Source organism: Apium graveolens, chromosome 11 (genome assembly GCF_009905375.1).
Source record: "Apium graveolens cultivar Ventura chromosome 11, ASM990537v1, whole genome shotgun sequence".
NCBI lineage: Eukaryota > Viridiplantae > Streptophyta > Magnoliopsida > Apiales > Apiaceae > Apium > Apium graveolens.
Genome location: NC_133657.1, coordinates 117,982,517 through 118,004,744, shown reverse-complemented (window position 1 = coordinate 118,004,744; position 22,228 = coordinate 117,982,517). Strand labels below are relative to the sequence as shown.

General features: G+C 35.3%; 1 protein-coding gene across 1 annotated transcript; it reads right to left on the bottom strand.

Annotated features, from left to right (window-relative positions):
- Positions 1 to 18,346: 18,346 nt before the first annotated feature.
- LOC141695198 (putative F-box protein At2g36090) lies at positions 18,347 to 19,518 on the bottom strand. The gene has a single exon (XM_074499457.1). The coding sequence runs from the start codon at positions 19,434 to 19,436 to the stop codon at positions 18,471 to 18,473; it is 966 nt and encodes a 321-aa protein (XP_074355558.1). The 5' UTR covers positions 19,437 to 19,518; the 3' UTR covers positions 18,347 to 18,470.
- Positions 19,519 to 22,228: the final 2,710 nt, after the last annotated feature.

The window sequence follows — 22,228 nt, the reverse complement described above, 5'->3', positions numbered from 1 at the left end:
TGGACCCTTTGAGGTATTAAGACGTATTGGGAAGTTAGCATATGAGATAGCCCTACCCCCGAACCTGTAGCAAGTTCATAACATGTTCCATGTATCAATGTTAAGGAAGTGTAATTCGGATGCCAGACAAATAGGGGCGTATGAGCGCATAGACATGCAACCAGACGTAACCTATATGGAGCAACCAGGAAGGGTTATAGATCGAAAAAGGACAAGTGCTTAGGAGAAGGGTTATCAAACTAGTCAGAGTTTGGTGGTAGAACCATAATGTGGAAAATTGACTTGAGAGTTAGAAGGCATAATGCTAGAAAAGCATCCCCAACTGTTTTCTATCTGATTCTGGGACGGAATCATTTTAAGGAGGGGAGACTGTAATAACCCCAAATTTTGGAAATTTTTGAAACCCGGATGAATAGTAACGTTTGCTGACAATGCTGATTAAGAAAAATTATCAGACCACGATATATAGGAGTACTGTTATGGAAATTCTAAGATCGTATTAGTATTCCATAAAGAAAATAAGTGTATGTAAAAGCCGTCGGATTTCGAAAACGAGCACTTTTATTTTTCCCCGAGATTTCCACCAGACATTAAGGGATTTAAGAAATTAATATTAAGATGAAGGATTTTAAATTTAAGGATTATAAAGGAGAATTAATTTAGGTATTAAAAATACCAAGAAGATTTTATCAATAAAATCATTAAGTTATTTAACCAAATGATCAACGAGATTGAGTGATAACCGGACAAATAAATGAATAACGACTCTTGTAAATACCTTTGCAAGTGGCAAGGCAAGTGGATGGTTGATTAAACAAGAAACCAAGTGATAGTTAGGAAGGAATGGCTAGTTAATTATCTAGTTAACTAGGGATGATCTCATCTCACCACAAATCACCAACACATGGCAAATGGTGAGATCATCTTCCACTAACTCCTTTGTTTATTATTAACCTAGCAAAATATCAAGACAACACATCATTATCCACCACATTATTCCACCAACATAAGAAAGCAAAAGCATTTCCTCCCCCATTTCCATTGCTCTCGGCCAAAACAGATCCAGCACATTAAAACTACTGTATCCCCTTCATTACTCACTCAAATGTTGTGTTCTATAGCTCGTTGGAAAGGTATTGAGATGGTCTACAACTCTTGTTCACAAGTCTTGTCCAAATAAGCAAGGTAAGACCCTCAGTTTTACAGTTATTTCAATCGGACTTTTAGAAACTTCAAAGCCTAACTTTGTGTTCTTGATTTCTTTGGAAAGATCAAGTTTGTAGGAGGATCCCTAAGGCTTCCTAGCAACTTAACACCTCCCAAGGAAGGTATAAACTTCAAAACCTAGCCTTTAATTTATTTTTTATTAAGTTTAATGGTTGATTTTGTGAAATGAGAAGCTTGGATTGTGATTATTAGTAGTTTGGTTTGATTTGGAAGTGTTTTGGTAATTGAAGCTTGATTATAGTTCATAGGTCTTGATTGTGGTTGTTTGAGTTGAAAATCTTGGAGGTTATGGACTGATGTGGTATGGTTTAGGTGTAGTTTTGTTGTATTGATGGTTATGAGTTGGTTGGTGGTTAATTGGAGTAGTTTAAACATTGGTAATCGCGTAAACATAGTCGTCATAATGCCCATTTTTATTCAACTGCTTGTTCTTATTGTTCAGGAAAGAAAACTTAACAAACAATCTGTAACATTGCCATTTTTAGCTAGAGCGGGTCGTAAGCTTCATTTTGATATGTGGATCGCTTGGTTCTGATGTACGGTTTAGGAGAAACGACCGTTTTAAGTAACGCCGTTTCACGAACGAATCTTTACCCCTTGCTTTACTTTGAGACCTTGTTTAAGTCCCCTAAAAGACTAATTGGATTACGAAACAATTATGTAAGGTAGATTAGGAAGTTAGTAGAGTACTCGCGAAAGATTCGCCTTAAAATTCGTAACGATTAATTTATTAAAATTGGTGGAGCCGAGGGTGTGCGAACGATTAACGCAAATCATTAAGCGTATAAGCGAACGTTAGGGTCTAAGTGGATAAAGTCTAGTTTCTTAAGCGACCGTGGTTTAATTCCAGCTTATGTTGTTGTTCATAGGTTAATGGACCCACTCTAAGCTTAAGTCTACCCCGGAGCACTCAGGCAAGTTTTCTACCCGTTATACTGTTGTTGTGATGTATAAATGTATATGCATTATCTTGTGATAGATGTATGTTGGTTAATTAGCAAATTTTGCGATATATTGAAGCATGGTGATATGGTATATATATGCATGTCTGTTTCGTAATCTGGTTATCTATCTGTTGATTTCAATGCTTATAGTTGCATAATACCTATGCTAGAGATAAGCAGTAGTTGCGTATACCCTTAGTATAGGGGACCCAAAGGTGAACATTTTCTAAAACCGGGAGTCGATGTTCCCGAGTATATTATATATATATTTATATATATATTTATATAGTTTTCAAAACTATTAATCGAATAAGGCTTATTCGATAACTTTATTTTTATTAATGAATATTATTTTGAATATTCATTCGAGGACTTATGACTCCGTTTATTCTATTTAATGAATATTATTTTGAATATTCATTCGAGGATTTATGACTCCCTTATTTTATTTAATGAATATTATTTTTGAATATTCATTTGAGGACTTATGACTCCGATTATTTACTAAATATTATTCTTTATTTTATTAAAGAATAATGTTTCGATAATCAAACTTATTTTCGATTATTCAAATAAAGATAGTACTTTCGTATAAGTATATCTTTGGTTATTTAATATTCATTTCAAGTGTGAGTTTTAAAACTTCTACTTCAAATTGTTTATATAGAGATTATCCTTTTGGGAATATTATTTAAATAATAATATTCATATATTTTCTAATATATCGGGGCTGATTTATTTCATTAAATCAGCATTACTCCAAACATTCTTAAAAATGTTTTCGAGTCTTCAAAATGATTTTAAAAGTTAGAGCGGATCCCAAAACTCATTTTTATATTTAAGATCTTCCTTTCGAAGGGGGTTTAAATACTCGCTCAAAACTTGAGGGATCCGGCTCAGTGGTGTATTTTACATTCGCAACGAGGTTGCTGTTTTGATAAATGAATTGATTACTTACCCAACGTTCGGGAAGTAAGTCCATCTATTGAGTCGGCATAAGCAACATGGGCTCAGTGGGCGTCCATGAAAGTGTAAGTGGCTCAGTGGGAGTTCATCAAATGCGTAAGTGGCTGAGTGGCAGTCCAGCATAAGGTCCTATACGGCCAGGGTGATGACCAGTGGGGAATTCGTCCATCTACTAGTAGAAAAGGTTACTTATTGGTATCTTTGCCTGATCAGCAAGATATCAGGTTTATGCCAAGGTTTTCTCCTTTCCAAAATTCATTGGATATTGCAACTCTGTTTATAATTTTCATAACAGAGGTTTTCAAGGAGTGTATGAAATGTATATATATATAGATGTATATATATATATATCGGGACTTAATGAAGTATCTCGTAACTTCATTTCTTTCAAATAATATTTCAAAGATTGAATCTATTCAAGTCTTATCTTGTAGTCTCATCAGTGTGATGAACTTTTGAAACTAATTATAACTTGAACGGGGGTAGTTCAAGTAGTATCCTGAAAAGATATAAGTATATTGGAGTATCTTGTAACTTCATCTTTTCAACTTATATCTGGTTAATGATAATCTTATGCATGACAAAGATTTTCACAAAAATGTTGAGACAAGGTTAGATATATGAGATCACATTGCAACGATATTTTTATACAGTTATAAACTGGAACTCTGTGTATATTATGCATGGAAGAGGACTTCCAAGATTTTGAAAAGTATATATACATATATACTGAATATTTTGCGACTTGGTCGCGATAAGATATCAAACTTGGTTCATTTCTTCTTGACCAAGACTTTCATGAGTACTATGAGAATGCTCATATATTGTAAATTATTATACATATTATTTCGGTAGGCTTGTTGCTCACCCTTGCTTTCTTCTTTCATCACAAAACAACAGATAGACAAGATGAGCAGGACCAAGCTCCCAATTCGTGAGCGGATAGGAAACGTTCCGCAGTTTCCTGTTGGCGTTGATGCCGTTGTGGCTGAGGTAGGAGCTACCAATAGGCTAGGCTTTCAACTTTTGATGTACCAGACTTATGTATATTATGAATTGTAATAATGGCAAAGAATATGTAAATTTATTCAGAAACCCTTTTGAGGTGTAATGACTTATAATTGTGGAATAAAATGACTTGTGTTATTTTTGGTATTCATCTCTGAGACTATAACTTGTGGTGTGTGTGTGTATATTATGGGGTCACAGTACTCAGTAGTTGGTTGACTGTTAAGATTAAGTATTGATAAGGGAAATGGAACTCGTGACAACCCGAATCCCCGACCCCGGATTTGGGGGTGTTACACTTTTTCAAGGTGCTCCTCTAGTCTGAGCAGATTGATCTATTTCCTTGATGATCTGGATCTCTTCCCAAGCTTCCTGTTATTTTCTTCTATTTGATTTTGGAGATGTCTGTGGAACTCAAGTTCATCAGATTCTGAGAGATTTAGCATTCCTTGCATTTACAGAAGAGTCTCATTGCTAGAGATGCTCAACTGGTCCTCTAATCTGAAGAATCTTCTAACTCCCTTATCATCCATGAATTCCATCAGCCAGTAGGGCCTTAGATGCACTCTACTTCCAGTGTAAGGAATAGTTAGAGTCTTTGGGAGTGCATCATTGGCTCTAATACTCCTCAGTTCTTCAATCTTCTTTAGAACTAGTCTTCTAGTTGTTACATTAAATTCAAAGTTCTTCTTGAAGGATGAATAAACTTTTATCAGCACAGATTGGCTCTCTTGACGGATCCTGTGAAGTGGCCATTGTATCTCTTTTCCTCCCTTGTACTTGAATACCAACCTTTCAGGTAGATTCCTGTAAGCATCAATTCCTCTAACTTCTTCCAGTTCATCTAGATAGAGGTTTAGATCAGAGAATTCCTTGATGTCACAGATGTACATAATATCTCCCTTGTTGACTTTGGTTTGAGCTTTGATTAGGGACTTAGATTTAAGAGTAGAGGGCTTCACTTTCTTGACTGCTCTTTTCTTTATCTTCTTTGGCTTCATGAAATGAGGTAGATTGAGTTCATGAATTGGTAGACTATCCCAGTCTATTGGCTCATCCTTTGGAATGATAGGTACCATGAAAATTCATGGATGGATTTATCTTGAATTCTTCATGTGCCACAGAGGGCATGGATGTTTGAGTTGTTGTAGAAGTAGACTCTTTGGGAAAGTATCCTTCCATCTCCTCATCACTCAAATCCAATTTTCTCTTGATTCTTTGCTTGTACCTTGGCTTCTTTGTCTATGGAGGTTCATTTTGCATTACTTGATCTTGAGATTCAGCAATTGAAGATGGTTGTGCAGAAATTTGTTGTGTGGGTTTCACAGCTTGTAACTTGGCCAAGATAACAGCTTGCTCCTTCTTTTGTTTGAGCTTTTTAGCATCTAGAGCAACTTGTTTATTTTCTTGCTTCAATCTTGCCTTTTCTTCCCTTTTTGCTTCAGCAAAATGAGGGTGTCCAGCCACCACACAAATTTCCTTACCATTTCTAAAAATCTTGGTAATTCTCCTTTTTAGAACTGAATCTGCAGGATCCTTGTAGAATGTTATAGACCTGGCCAACAGCTTCTTCTCATCAGGCTTTGGTGTCTCATACACTGTGTCCAAAGGGTTCTTTAGTGAAGATTTTGGATAGTTCACCTTTGGCTTCAAAATTAGTTCAGCCTTTGGAGATTTGATGCTGGATGGCTGGCCTCTTTCCAGATTATTCATGCTCATATCATTCACAGAGATTTGCCTTACTTGAGAGTGATGAATGGCTGATTTTTCTGGCTTCTTTGTTAGACCAAACCTCTTTTGAATATCCTCATCAATCTTCTCCCAGTTGATTGGACTCAACTGCTTCTTTTCAGCTGCTCTCAATGGGGTTGCTGCTTCATTAATCAGATCAATGTTGTCTTTAGCTGGTGGCTTAGTGAAAGCAATTATAGGCACAATTACTTTGCTAACTTGAATGTTGAGTTGTTTCTCCCCCTCACTTGAGCCTTTCTCCCCCTTTTTGTTATCATCAAGTTGTGTGGGAGGGAGTTGATCAGCCACCAACTATTGGAGTAGTGCAGTCTGAGTTTCTTGATTGTTAAGTATCTTGGCCATTCACTTCTCTACAACAGATAATCTTGAGTCCATGGCCTCAACTTTTCTATTGAGATCAGCCTCCTTCCTTAGCTTTTGAACAATTTCAGTCATGGTGGTTGCAGGAAATCTAGCATCCAACCTTTCTATGATATCATGCTTTACTTCAGAAATTTCTTTCTTGATTGAATCCACACTCTGACTGTGTTGGAGGGCTTGAATTTTATGCAGCTGGAGTGCTTCAAGATGTGCTGTGAGTAGCTTCTTTGTGCTGGCATTGGAAGATGTCTGAATGGCTGTTTGAGTGTCATGAATTAGCTTGAATAGTGTTGATTGGAGATGTGAGTAGGAACATTCTTTTGTTAGCATCCAGGAAGGAACATCTGCATCTCCCCCTATGCTCATGCTATCTTCCTCATCATCCCCACCAGCATCCCCAAAAGAAGTTTCATCCAGTTCAAAATCACTGCCAATATTAGAAGGCATAGCAGTGATTGCATCCTTTGCTCTTTGTAAAGATTGTGTAGTATGCACCAAGTTCAGCAATCTTTCAGCCTCCTCATTGCCCTGTATATCTAGAGTTTGGTAAGCTGTAATAGGGTGAGTAAATGTCTCAGCATCTGGGGAAATAGAATCTATAACAGCTTGATATTCTTGCTAAAACAGCCTTTTCCTTTCTGCTTCATTGACATTCATTGACTCACTTGCAATGGTTTCCATTCTTATCACTCCTGTACCTGTATTTCTCTCATGATCTCTCTTTTGTTGCATCAAGGTCTCACCTTGGCTCCCCACCCTCACACCCTCACCTTCACTATCTAAGGTGGGACTCCTCACACTCACTTTTTCCAGTCTTGAAGAAATGGACTGCATAGGTTCACTCTTTTCCTCACCTTTTTCCTGAGAGTAACCCAGACTCTCACTCATTTCACTCCCTTCCCTCAGTCCTATGAGTGATTGCACTACTACTAAGTCTTCTGCACTTGTAATAATTGATGAAATTTGAAGTTGTGCAGAGACACTCGACGGATAAGGAATATCCGTCGGGTTAGCAGTTTGACTATCCAATGGATAATTGTTGTTAAGCTTATCCGTCGGGATACAATCACTACTCGACGGATGAAAGATATCCATTGGGATAGAAGAAATAGTTGATTTTGGAGTGGAGACTATTGTGGACTCTGTGCAGATTGATGAAAATTTTGGCACAGATGTCTGAACAGTCTCAGAAAGAAATGGCAAGTGAGCCAACAAATCATCTAGAAGATGATGCTCACTTGCTTGGATTTTTGGCTTCTCCAATAGAGTTAAAGATGGAGAATTTGGAAGTGATATATTTATCATGTCAACATCCAAAGAGTGTGTGGGAGAATTTGGTGTTTCAGGTGCTTCAATTATTATAGATTTTGGCTGTGACTCCACATTTATTGGAGCCACGTCAACCTGACTTTGAGAAGGTGCAGTGACTGTGTCTTTAGCACCAGTTTGCACAGTGTGTGAACCCTGTGAATCCCCAAGGATTTTTGATTTCTTCTTTCTAGTGTAAGTTTGGGGTGAGCTTGTGTCCCTTACCCTTTTGGCCTGTGCTCTTGGCTGAGAGCTTGTTTCAATGGTAACATCCTTTTGGGAGGATGAAACCAGTAATGAGCTAATGTCCTTATTAAGCACTGCAGTTTGTTGGGAAACTGCAGTGTGGCTAGGATGGAAAATACTCACCCCTCCAACCTTATCTTTAGGGTTTCTTTGATGTTCACCCTGTCCCTCACCTTTCTTACCCACCTTCACACTCCCCTCTTTAGGTTTGGTGGATTTTACAACTGGCATCTTTTGAGAGACACCAGATGAGGCTTTCTTTATCTTTGTTTTTGAAATTTTGGATTTGGTAGCTTGGGTAGGCAACTGTTGGGTCAATGACACAGTTGTCATATTTACACTAGAGTGCAAAGAAGTTTGTGAGGTTGGAAGAGTAGAGAAAATCGGAATTACCTCACTTACCTGAGGTGCTTCCATTACTGGGAAGTAGAAGAGTGGCACCTCTTTGTGATGGTTTGCCCTGTTCAAATCTGCAATGATTCTCCTTTTTTGAACCCAACAATCTAACTTGTTGGTTGGGTTCTCAAGCACAATATCCTCAGAAAGGTGGTTAGCAAGCATCATTAAAAATCTAGCATAGTAAACATTTTTACCCCTCTTATTCAGCTCCCCTAACTTAAACCCCAACTTAAATATGACTAGATCACTAAAGTTGAAAAATTTATCAGTTACTAGCATGTAAAGCATGTTGAGCATAGAGATATTAACTGAATCAAAATTGCTAATTTTACCAGAAAATACTTTAGTGACTACATCTCACAGATAACTCCATTCTTTCCTAAGACCCAATCTCCTAATTTTACTTAATTTAGAAGTAGAGAGTGCATAGCCCATGGAATTAAGCATATTAACAATATCAGTGTCTGTGTGTGGAGTAGTGACAATATTATTAGGAAACTTGAAGCATGCTTTAACAATATCACTATTAACACAGAATTCCTTACCTTTAATAGTGAAAGTGATAGTCTTATCAGTTGAGTTGTACACTGCAGTCGTCCATATTTCTTCAACAACCTCACAGTAGATGGTGGGTAATTCCAACATGGCATAGTGGAGTTTGCAGTTCTTCAAAAAATCCATCATTTTGTGGGAGTCGCCAGACTGCTGAATCCCCTTGTTCACTAGAGTCGTGAAATTGTTCTTCTCATAGATAAAGCCAGTTTGAGACATGATTTTGACGACTGGTGCCATTGTTAGACAGTAAAAACTTGCACACAGAGAGAGAGAGAGTAAGTGCTTTTGAGAAAGAGAGAAGTTAGAGCAGATGAATTGAGAGTGATAAAAGAAAAGAAATGAAAATGAATTTTGCTTTTATACTCTTTCAAAAATAACTGTCAAAAATAATAAAGTAAAATAAAGTGACCAATAAAAATTGCCCAAAATAGCCGTTTAAAAATAAACTGTAAAGATTCCATCACTTATCCGTCGTGTTATGCTTACAAACTGTAAGTATACACGATGGATAATGTTCAGAAAATTAACGGCTAGAATTTAGACAATTCGACGGATAAGGATAAACAGTTATCCGTCGAGTTATAAAATATTCCAGAAAAATAATTGATTTTATTAACAAATAGTATTCCGACGGATGATCAAACTAGATGGATAATGATCATCCGTCGGGATTTAAATTTTGACTTAGCCAAAATTTCATCCAACACTGAAAAATTAATTAAATTTCTGGCTGCATTACAACTTCAAAATTATCTGAAAAGATTCAAGAGTAATTAAGCATACCTAACTCACTTACCAACCTTGAAAAGGTGAATTCATCCAGTGGCTTGGTAAATATATCTGCAAGCTGCTTTTCACTTGGAACAAAATGTAGTTCCACAGTACCATTCATCACATGTTCCCTTATGAAGTGGTACTTGATGTCTATGTGTGTTGTTCTTGAGTGTTGTACTGGATTTTCAGTGATGGCAGTGGCACTTGTGTTATCACAGAAAATAGGAATCCTTTCCACTTGCAAACCATAGTCTAGTAATTGGTTTTTCATCCACAAAATCTGTGCACAGCAACTGCCAGCAGCAATATATTCAGCTTCAGTTGTAGAAGTAGAAACTGGATTTTACTTTTTACTGAACCAGGACACAAGCTTGTTTCCTAGAAATTGATAGGTTCCTGTTGTAATTTTTCTATCAATTCTGCAACCTGCATAATCTGCATCTGAATAATCAGTTAGATCAAAACCAGAATCTCTAGGGTACCAAATGCCAAGTTTTGGTGTTCCCTTGAGATATCTGAAAATTCTCTTAATAGCTACTAAGTGAGATTCTCTAGGATCAGCCTGAAATTTAACACAAAGATATGTAGCAAACATTTTATCTGTCCTACTAGATGTTAAGTACAGAAGTAAGCCAACCATGCCCCTATAACTTGAAATATCCACAGGCTTTTCAGTAGTATTTAATTCAAGCTTAGTTGCAGTGGCCATGGGAGTTTTTGCAGATGTGCAATCCATTAGATCAAACTTCTTTAAAAGATCATAAATGTATTTAGTTTGACTAATGAATATTCCATCACTAACTTGCTTAACTTGCAAACCAAGAAAGTAAGTTAGTTCTCCCATCATACTCATTTCATACTTACTTTGCATCAATTTGGCAAACTTTTTGTAAAGTTTTTCATCTATAGAGCCAAAAATAATGTCATCTACATAAATTTGAACAAGTATGCTAGAGCCATTAACATTTCTAAAGAATAAAGTTTTGTCAACATTACCTCTAGTGAAGTGATTCTCTAAAAGAAACTTTGACAAAGTGTCATACCAGGCTCTAGGTGCTTGCTTCAGTGCATAAAGTGCTTTCAAAAGATAGTAGACATATTCTGAAAAATTTGGATCTTCAAAACCAGGAGGCTGGATGACATAGAATTCCTCCTCCAAATCTCCATTCAGAAAGGCACTTTTGACATCCACTTGATAGACCTTGAAATTGGCATGGGCTGCATAGGCTAAGAAGATTCTAATGGCTTCAATTCTTGCAACAGGAGAAAAGGTTTTATCAAAATCTATTCCTTCTTGTTGACAATAGCCCTTAGCAACCAATCTAGCTTTGTTCCTGACTACTATGCCATTTTCATCCATCTTGTTTCTGAATACCCATTTGGTGTTTATTGGATTCTTTTCTTTAGGCCTAGGTACCAGCTTCCAAACTTTGTTTCTTTCAAATTGGTTTAGCTCTTCCTGCATAGCTAAAATCCAATCAGGATCCAACAAAGCTTCTTCTACCTTCTTTGGTTCTTCCTTAGATAGGAAACTGCTATATAGACATTCTTCTTGAGTTGCTCTCCTTGTTTGAACTCTAGAAGAAACATCACCAATAATGAGCTCAAAGGGGGTGATCCTTTGTCCATTTTCTTTGTTGAGGTAGATTAGCTCTAGATGAAGAGACCTCATTGTTGTCTTGATGTGTGATTGAGTTTTGATTAGTAGAAACTCCCCCTGAGTTTGTGAATCTATGATTTGAGAAAGGGGAATTTTCTTTAAGTGATCTATTCTGACTTTCAGCTCCTTTTGATGACCCGACGGATGGTGAATTTTCAGTACCGACAGATGAAGCTGGTTGTCTCTCGACGGATAAAGCAGATTGTCTCCCGACGGGTGAAGCATTTTGCAACTCGACAGATATTGAATTTTGTGCTTCATTGGTAGTAGATTTTTCTGCATTATCCTTTGATATTGTTTCTTAATCACTTTCATCATCACTGTCATCACTAACCATCTCCATATTATCAAATTTGAGGCTCTCATGGTAATCTCTATCTTGTAGTCCTTCAATCTTTTTATCATCAAACACAATATGTATTGATTCCACAACAATGTTGGTTCTCAGATTGTAGAATCTGTATGCTTTACCAACAGCATATCCAACAAAAATTCCTTCATCTGCTTTAGCATCAAACTTCCCATTCTGATCAGTTTGATTTCTCAAGATATAACATTTGCAGCCAAAGACATGAAGAAAATTTAGAGTTGGCTTCTTGTTATTGAACAATTGGTAGGGAGTCATGCATTTTGCTTGATTAACCAGAGAAATATTCTGAGTGTAACGTGCAGTATTTACAGCTTCAGCCCAAAAATATGTTGGTAACTTAGATTCTTCAAGCATTGTCCTTGCAGCTTCAATAAGTGATCTGTTATTTCTTTCTACTAATCCATTTTGTTGTGGAGTTCTTGCTGCTGAAAACTCTTGCAAAATCCCATTTTCTTCACAAAATGCTCTTGTGATAGAATTCTTGAACTCAGTTCCATTGTCACTCCTGATTCTTCTAACTTTGAAATCAGGATGATTGTTGACTTGCCTTATGTGATTGATGATGATTTCACTAGCCTCATCTTTAGACTTAAGGAAATATGTCCAAGAGAACTTTGATAAATCATCTACAATTACTAGGCAAAATCTTTTTCTAGAGATGGACAACACATTGACTGGTCCAAACAAATCCATGTACAACAGTTGCAAAGGTTCTTCAATTGTTGAATCAAGCTTCTTTCTAAATGATGTTTTGATTTGTTTACCCTTTTGGCAAGCATCACACAGTCCATCCTTAGAAAACTCCACTTGAGGAATACCTTTAACCAGTTCTTTCTTTACAAGCTTATTCATGGTCTTGAAGTTTAGATGGGATAGCTTCTTGTGACATAGTCATCTTTCATCTTGACTTGCTTTACTGAGAAGACAAGTAACAGATTCTGCATTTGATGAGTTGAAGTCAGCTAGGTACACATTTCCTTTTCTCACTCCAGTGGGAACCACTTTGTTGTTCCTTTTGTTTGTCACAACACAGGCTTCTGAGTTGAAGGTTACTGAATTACCTTTATCACAAAGTTGGCTGATACTTAACAAATTGTGCTTGAGACCATCCACTAAGGCAACCTCCTCAATGATGACATTGTCTTTTGAAATCAAGCCATATCCCACAGTATAACCCTTACCGTCATCTCCAAAGTAATACTTGGGCCAGCTCTCTCCTTGAACTCTGTGAGTAGGGTAGAATCACCAGGCATGTGTCTTGAACAACCACTATCCAAGTACCACAGATTCTTTCTGTTTCCCTGCACACATTAAAATCAAATCAAGTTGATTTTGGTACCCAAGTTTCCTTGGGTCCTGCCTTGTTAGCTTTTTTCTTCTGTTTCTTAGGTTTGATCTCATTTGACTTGGGGATATCAGATTCATCCTTAGTCATCTGTGTTGGACCTTTGAAACCATTCATTAAAACAGAATTATCATGCATATTTTGATTAACAGGAAATGGCATGCTATTAGCAAACATGTTATTCCGGTAGGGCATGCTAAATGGCATTTGAGGCATACTAAATGCAGCATAATAAGGATTAGGTGCAAATGGCATATTAGAAAATTGTGCATTCATATTATGTATAGACATAGCATTCATAGGCATATAAAGGCATGGCATTCATGCTTGGAAAAGGAGGTGGCATAGATATGGAAGTGGGCATGCCATTTTTGCAATTAACAGACAGATGATTTACAGTACCATACTTAACACAGATTTTTCTTGGAGCATACTTATCAGGTGTGTAGTTGTTATGTTTGTTAATCCCTACTTTACCATTTCTATTGTTTTTCCTTTTAGCCTCTGTTTAACCTCAATCTTTTCTAGTCTGTCATTCAACTGCTTCATGGACAGATGACCAACATTCACTTTCTTCTCCTTCTTCACTTGACTAGTTTCTCCTGAAATGAAGTTTTTGGAAAATGATTTATATTTTTTATTTAACTTAGCAAGTTTGGATTTACTCACAGGTTTTATTACAGTCAACGGAGTAGGATTTATGTCACTCGACAGATAATCCTTTTGGTTATCCGACAGATGGCTCCCATCATCCGTCGAATCCACATCTGTTAGCAATCCTTCAACCAAATTGGATTCCAGCTTCTCCTTATTATTTTTCCAGGCTGCATCACAAAAGGACTCAATACCTTGAAGGTGATTTGAGCATGAACATCTCTAGATGTTTTCCATGCCTTAATCACCTCTTGTTCTCGTTCAAGCTGTTTCTTCAAAATCTCTTCTTTTTTCAAGGACTCAGTTAATTCATCCTTAGCAATCTTACACTCAATTCTCAGTTTTTCAAATTCAATAAACTAAGACTCTAGCACATTATTTCTCTCACTTAAAAACAAATTGTTTTATTTGATTTTAGCATTTTCCTTAGTGAGAGACTTAAGTGTAACACGCAAATGATATAATTATGTAGACATGTCATTGATTGCATCATTACACTCAGCTTTAGATAAATGCGCAAGGTTATTGGTGATTACCTGATTACTTGAAGAACTTGTCTCTGTTTCATCAGACTTAGCCATTAGGGCTAGATTGACATAGCTGACATCATCATCCTCATCCAGACCATCTGCTGCCCAGTCATTTTCTTGTGTAATGAAAGCCCTTTCCTTTTGTTTGAGCAACTCAAAATATTTATGTTTATAATCCACATGCTCAAACTTCTTCTTGCTGGAATCTGACTTTCTACACTCACTGGCAAAGTGCCCTGCCAAGCCACATTTGAAACATTTGAATTTTGATTTATCCACCATGTTTCTATTTGGCTTAGCTGCTCCAAAGTTTTTCTTGAACTTAAGCTTGGCAAATCTTCTGGAAAGAAATGCTAGATGTTCATCAATGTCATCCATATCATCTTGGCTTAAAGAATCTTCATTTTCTGCTACCAGCCTCTTGCCCTTGTTTTCACAGACCTTTGAAGTAGACTCAACAGCTTCTATCTTCATCTCCTTCTCTTTCTCTAACTCAGCAACCAGTGCAATGGACCCTCCTTTCTTTCTCCTTTTCTCCATTCTTTCATCTTGCTCTATTTCAAGCTCATAAGTCTTTAGAATGCCATATAGTCTCTCTAGTGTAAACTCCTTGTATTCTTGTGAATTTCTTAAGAAGACTGTCATTGGTTTCCATTCTTTTGGAAGGGATCTCAGAAATTTGAGGTTAGAATCCTTGGTTTGGTAGACTCTTCCATACAGCTTCAGAGCATTTGGTAACTTTTGAAATCTACTAAAGATATCAGTGAGAGTTTCACCTTCTTCAAAGTGAAAATGCTCATATTGCTGAATTAGTAACTACTTGTTTTCTCTAACTTGTTCAGTGCCATCAAAAATTATTTGAATGGTGACCTAAGCCTCATTGGTTGTCTTGCAGTTGATGATGTTGTCAAACATGTCACCATCAACTCCATTGAACAGAATATTCATGGCCTTCTTGTCTTTCCTGACTTGTTCAATATCAGTATCTGACCATTCATGCCTTGGCTTGGGAACTGATGGCTCATTTCCAGTTGCAGCTCTCATTGGTACATGAGGACCTCTCTCTATACAATCCACATAGGCCTCATCTTGAGAAAGTAAATGAAGATGCATCTTTACCTTCCAGTGATGGTAATTATCTTTGTCCAGAAAAGGAATCTTGACTCCAACATCCTTCTTGTTCATCTTGTTGTTTGTTGTGATCGTTAAACTCTTTGTGCTTCAAGAGCTTGCACTGATACCAATTGTTATTCTCTAACAATGCAACAAGAATTACAGAAGGGGGGTTGAATGGAATTCTTGAAACTTTTTCTGAATTATAAAATGTTCTAACTCAAAATATATATGAGAGTGTTTTGATTTGTAAAGTGCGGAATGATAAGTTAAAATGAATCAAAACATAAAGTAATAAAAATACAAGTCTTTAAAACTTTCTGGTGGATTTGAATGTATCCACCATATATATATATATATATATATATCGAGAGAATCCTGTGAAGCTTGAATAGCTCACAGCTGCTTACAAGTATGAACAAATAAACTTACAGAGAAATGCTACAGAATACAGCTTACAATTGTTTCTCTGAGAAAATACTTGCTTAGTCTTGTTGTTGTTCTACTTGCTACTCTTGGTTTATATATCACCAAGATTACACAGTAATAAGACAAGATAATAAAAACAAAATCTATCAAGTCTAATACTATGTTGCTTCATCACTCTATTCCATCATCTTTGAATATCTTCATAATAGCATGTAAATGGCAATGCTTCTTTGTTCTCAAAAACCCAGTTGAATAGGCTGCCACATTCCTTTTGCATACACTCGACGCATGTGACTATGTTGTTACTGTCAACGGATGTTTGAATTGATCATCCGTAGGGTACATGATTATCATCCGTCGAGTAGTTTTGTTGATCATCGTTCGGGTAGCTTTGTTAATCACTTGACTCCATTTCATTTGTGCAGAATTACAAGACATCATCTATTTACATTTAATCAACCTATTTTGCACATCTACTAGCAGTCTACATGATTCATAAGCTACTACAGAATCTATACAAAGTTGTTTGTAGAAATGTGCTATATGACTTATTGTTACATAAGCTACTCACTCGATGGATGTCAAATCATCATCCGTCGGGACTATATTGAGTCATCCGTCGGGACTATATTTGATCATCCGTCGAGTGCTACATTTTTCACTAAGTTAAATCTATTAAGGTATTTTGTTAATGAAATCATCAAGTTCACAACATATTCCCAACAATTCCAGACATGAATGTTCCCTACTTTGATGTGCTTAAATCTCTTCGTCGGCAAGGAAAATAAAAAGCAAATGGTGACAACAAAACATCACTACATAGTAGAAATTTTTACATCTGTCATAGACCAACAATTGCATGAGTTAAACAATAAGTTCAGCAAGCAAACAACAGAGTTTCTTATTTTAAGTGCATCACTAAATCCTAGTGATGGTTACAACTCTTGTAATATAGAGAACATTTGCAAGCTAAATGAAATTTTTTTATCCATGAGAGTTTTTGGTAGATGAAAAAATCCATTTAAAGTGTGAACTAAATCATTATGACTTAGATGTTCATGTGTGTCTAGATTTGAAGAATCTATCTACTCTTGGTGATTTATGTCATGGATTAGTAACCACGGGAAAAACTGACATGTATCCATTAGTTGATATACTATTAAGGCTATTCTTGACTCTTCGTGCATCTATTGCAATATCTGAACGAGTTTTTTAGCTATGAAAATTGTGAAAACATGTCTTCGAAATCGAATAGAAGATGAGTTTCTCAGAAATTATTTGTTATTATATATTGAAAAGAAAATTGCGGGGACCATTTTTACTGATGAGATCATTGATTCATTTTATTTAATCATATAAAGGCGCACGCATCTCAAATAAACCAGTATATTTTCTACTTTTATCAATTTGGTCCCCCAGTATTAAATTTTTGGTTCCGCCCCGGATCACAACGCGACAACACATAAAGTACTGGCCTTAAACTTGAAACATAAGCTACGCGTTTTAGAATTGGATCAACAAGAATCCAACTCAGTGTCAAGCTAGCTTTTGCATACGTGACCAATACTTCCATTACGAAGAAAATAATAGGGTTAAATATCAAAGTGGTCACTTAAGTGAAGGCCATATATCAGTTTGATCATTAAATTTATCGGGATATCATTTGAATCACTAAAGTCATAATATATATCGAACGGATACCTCAATATAGGTGCTCGGGAATTAAAAATTATTTTTATAGAGTTCTATATATTTTTCTTGAATTCTATTATAACCAAATGAAAATGTATGAATTCTAGTATTTTTGATAATATAGTGAGATTTTTAAAAATTGATCTACTATTTATTTTTAATTTTATAGTTATATTATTTGATTTAAATAAAAATAATTAGTAGATAAATTTTTAAAAATCTCACTAGATCATCTAAAATAATAGGAATTCATAACTTTTCATTTGGTTGTAATAGGATTCAAGAAACACGTATAAAACTCATAAAATAATTTTTAATTCTCGAGCACCTATTTTGAGGTATTCATTTGATATTTATTATGACTTTAGCGATTCAAATGATACCCCGTTAAGTTTGATGATGAAACTGATATATGGTATTCAGTTGAGTAACCACTTTGATATTTAACCCGAAAATAATATAGGTGACCCTAACAAGGGCCGGCGATCTCACTAGACCCACAGGAGTCGGGGGGGGGGGGAAATTAGTTTCTAGGTGTCCACTTGATCACGGAGGCCAAGTAAAAATAGTGTGTCGAAAAACAAGAGGGACTTGTATATACCCCATGATATTTAAGTAATTGAACTTGATGCAAATAGGGACTATATGTTAAGAGTACATTAATAGAGTTGTTAAAACACACTCCAAGTTGCAACTTTTGACAACTTAAAAAACGCATGTAGCTAGCTTATCTTATTATTGGCCAATCCTGTGGAGGCTGTGACATGTCTCTCTGTAAATCACACAAGCCACTTTTGTAGACTTTGCAAAACATACCATTACCAAACTATCTGTTGCAACTTGAATTTCGCCTAAAAACAATTAAGTGTAAAACGTTATGCTTATCTAAACAACTATGATCAGTTTATGCTCATTTTAAATACACAAACCTGCTGCATCAAAAAACTGAACTTGTGATGTCTCTTCTTTTTTCACCAGAAAGCAAGTGTGATTGCAAGACAAGCAAACAGCAGATCAGCACAAGCAGCAATTCCGTTAGCGATAGCCTTAGTCGAATTGTTGACAGATAGAATAAGTGCATTACGCAAAGTACAACTGTAATGATCTATCATGTCATTGTAGTATTTGAATTACATAATTAAGCAAACCATAGCAAACTGATTAAGAAAATGGCTAGGAATAGCCAGAAAACAACTCTCTGTCTTCTACAATCCAAATTCTTTGCATACTCTTTCCCTTGTCCATTCTCTTTCCTTCTTTCACCATTCTCCATAGCCTCCTTGAGAATTCTTAAGCTCATTTCCCCATTCAAACGCCATCTAACCATATCCACCAAACACAAACTCAGCTCCCTCAATTCAATACTATTTCCTTTTTCGCAACAAAATTTTGCTACCAGCCTACATTCAACAGACTCTGCTGTATCGATGCCACAACAATCACCCCAAAGAATTGTGGCATAAGTGACCTCTATACCAGTCTTATCACAGTTAGGCCGCAAAGAAACAGGCCTCAAACTCGACACATTGGCTGCACGTTTCAGAACTGGATCAATAACAATCCAACTAAGTGTCAAGTTATCTTCTAGCTTTGACATTAAGATATTCTCATCACCTTCGTATTCTATTGGTATTTCCACATTTTCCTTGTGGTCAATCAAGTCGACATAGAACAATGATCCAGCAAAGCTGCTAGCATTTGTATCGGTGACTTTCACTTTAGAGTACACTGGATCATTCCCATAACGTAAATCAACAGCTGAAATTAGTTCCGTGGTCTCAACTTGACAACCAAGGCTCCCTTGACCAGAGCTAGCACGTAGAACAGGGAACGAGTCGGAGTAAAAAGAACGATAGCCACCCGGAAAGGACGAGATTGTACGTTGAACAAGAGGGTGTTTTACGGAGTTCCAAGTGGAATCACAAATGTGTTTCCACAAGCTTTGCTTGCTGCAGAGAGAATGTAATAAATTAGAAGTAGAGGCCAATGAGGCAAGAGATGGACCATCAAACTTAGTTAAAATATGGGATTCGATGATATCGGAGTGAAGACCAGAGATTGTAGTAGCTGCTGCAGAGCCTTGATTAGTAGAGCTTGAAGCCATTTGATGTCAGATACTTGTTCTAATTTTTGTATCTGCTTTGTGATTCATAATGATCAAGTATTTAAACTACTAACGGGTTTAATATTTTATGAAGTTGGTTTAAACTTTAAAGACGTGTAAAATACCGGTCAATATTCTGTACCTTGGCAAATAAAAAAATAAGAGAGACTTTTTTGTACCATTAAAGCATCTAAAAAACGTGCCCTAGGCACTTCAATTATAATGAAGTGAGTGAGTGTGATATATACGCGTTGGTATATAAATCTACAATTCTACAATTTTGTTAAAATATGTTAAAATGGAATCTACTTGCCCCGTTTACAGTTTGTGGAATTTATGAAAAAAATACATAACTAAATAGAGGTTGCTCAGGCAAAAACAGAAAACAGAAAGATAAGAGGAGAGGTTGGTTATCGAGTCTGGTCGTTACCAGCAGTTGGGTGGCTCAAGGTTAATGTAGATGCGGCTGTGTCCATGAATGGAACGATTGGAGTGGGAGCTGTGATTAGAGACGATCGAGGGTGTTTTGTTGGAGCTCAGTGTTTAAGGTTAGCAGGAGCATGGAAGCCGAGAGAAGCTGAGGCTATCGGCTTGAAAGAAGCACTCTCATGGATTACTGCACGGGGCTATACACATTGTGTGATTGAAACAGACTCTTATGTTCTGGCTGATGCTTGTAATGGAAATCCGGGAAGAACTTCATTTGGTACTATTGTAAGGGTGCTTAAGCACATAAATCAAGTGCTAGTTAATTTCGTTTATGGTTCTGCGAATAATGCAGCTCATGTACTTGCACAAGCTACTTGTTCTATGTAAGACGTAGCAGAGTGGTATGTCACTCCACCTAATTTCTTAATGCGTGTCCTGGAGTTGGATTTGATTGTTTAATGCAAGTTCGCTTTTATTCAAAAAAAAAATAGAGGTTGCTAATAAAATTGTCAAATGACAAATCATGAAATATATTATTTTTTAATTTCCTTTCACGTCCATGTCACTCTTGGCAACATTTATTAAAACTAGTTTATAGCCCGTGCTACGCAAACGGGGATCTCAAAAATTATTTAATAAAATAAATAAATAAATTTATAATTCAAATTGAATAATATGATTATGAAAGATTAAATTATCTATTATCTATATAATAAGTGTATTGCATCTACATATTATGATAAATTTATTTAAAAACTACTTTCGTTACATATGTTATTTTTATATTATATATTTTATGAGATTATTTCTATAAATAGATCTATTAAAATTTAAACATTACTTCAAATTTGTATTAAAAACTTACCATAAATAACACAATTCATATTTAAAATTGTATTGCAAAGTTTCTATAATTAAAATGGGTCATAATAAGTACATGGATCTTTTATAAATTTAATATGGATACCAAACCTAAAATTGGATAGTCCACTAGGTCAAATTAAAGTTAAAAATCATATCCGAACCAAAATATGGATACCAAACCTTAGGAAAGGGCTATCCAGCAATTTATAATATATAAATTTTGATCCAATAGTTAAGCAACTTTAAAGGTTGCCCATGTGGTCCCTCTATATTAATTTTATATTTAGTTCAATATAAAAGTGGGTGGAGTAATATATACTTCAGATGTTTTTTATGACTTTTTGCTAATTTAGGAAGTTGTCAAGGGGTTACCAAATTTTGGCAAACCTTGGTGGGCAACCTTTTGTCAACCTCCAAACAACCAAGGGTGTCATAGTACATAAGCTTGACAAGCTCCTTGACAACCCTATTGGAAATCTCAGCAATTTTGCTACAAAGTTAAAAATATCGTTTTTATGATCTCTTTCTTTGATATCAAATTTGACATTCCTTTTCAGAAAACGTTTGGTGTCAATATAAATAAATGTCAATTTAGCTAAATTCAAAAAAAGGGTAAAATATAAAAATATATTAGAAATATAATAATTTTATATATTTTTGAACAACAAATAAAGTTTAAAATAATAATTTATTACAATAGAGATTATATATGAAATTGACAACCTAATGTATAAATGTTAAATTGTATATGTCTAACACTCCAAATTGACATATCATGTCATCTCATTTGTTATTCATTGGCATTTCAACAACACTGACAGAGTGCTAATGACATTTCCAATAGTTTGTGATCGAAAAATGTAAAATTGGATCACCAACTGATTCAAATATTGATCCAAATTTCTGATCAACTAGAACAGTGTGATCCAAATATTTAATTCAAATTATTTTTTACATATAATAATATATAAATATCATATTAAACAATTTTATCTTAAATTTATTATTTAATAATTATTAACAATTTATATAATATTTCATAAATTAATTAAATCAAAAAAATTAATACACATAAAAATATTAAAATTGTGCAATTAATTCACGAAAAACACATTTATTGCAATAATTAACATACAAAATATCACGGATACACACTAATTTTCCGAATTAGTATATTCTTCCAACAAATACTCAATTAATAGATATCTAAGTGCAATATTTGCCTTTTTATTTTTTATTTTTTATTTTTTATTTTTAAATTTTAATGAAATTATGTTTTCTCATTATTTTAAGTTTTATTTTTAAAAATAAATTTTGTTAACTATTAATTATATTATGTTATTAATTATATAATTAAATAATTAAAAATAAATTTAAAATCTCATAACCTGCAAATAACAAAACCATTATTTTATATTAAAAATCCAAATTTGGAGAACAGTACATTTGAATAACTTTTGGAATGAAATTTGGGATAATCTACCCGAAATTTGTATTTT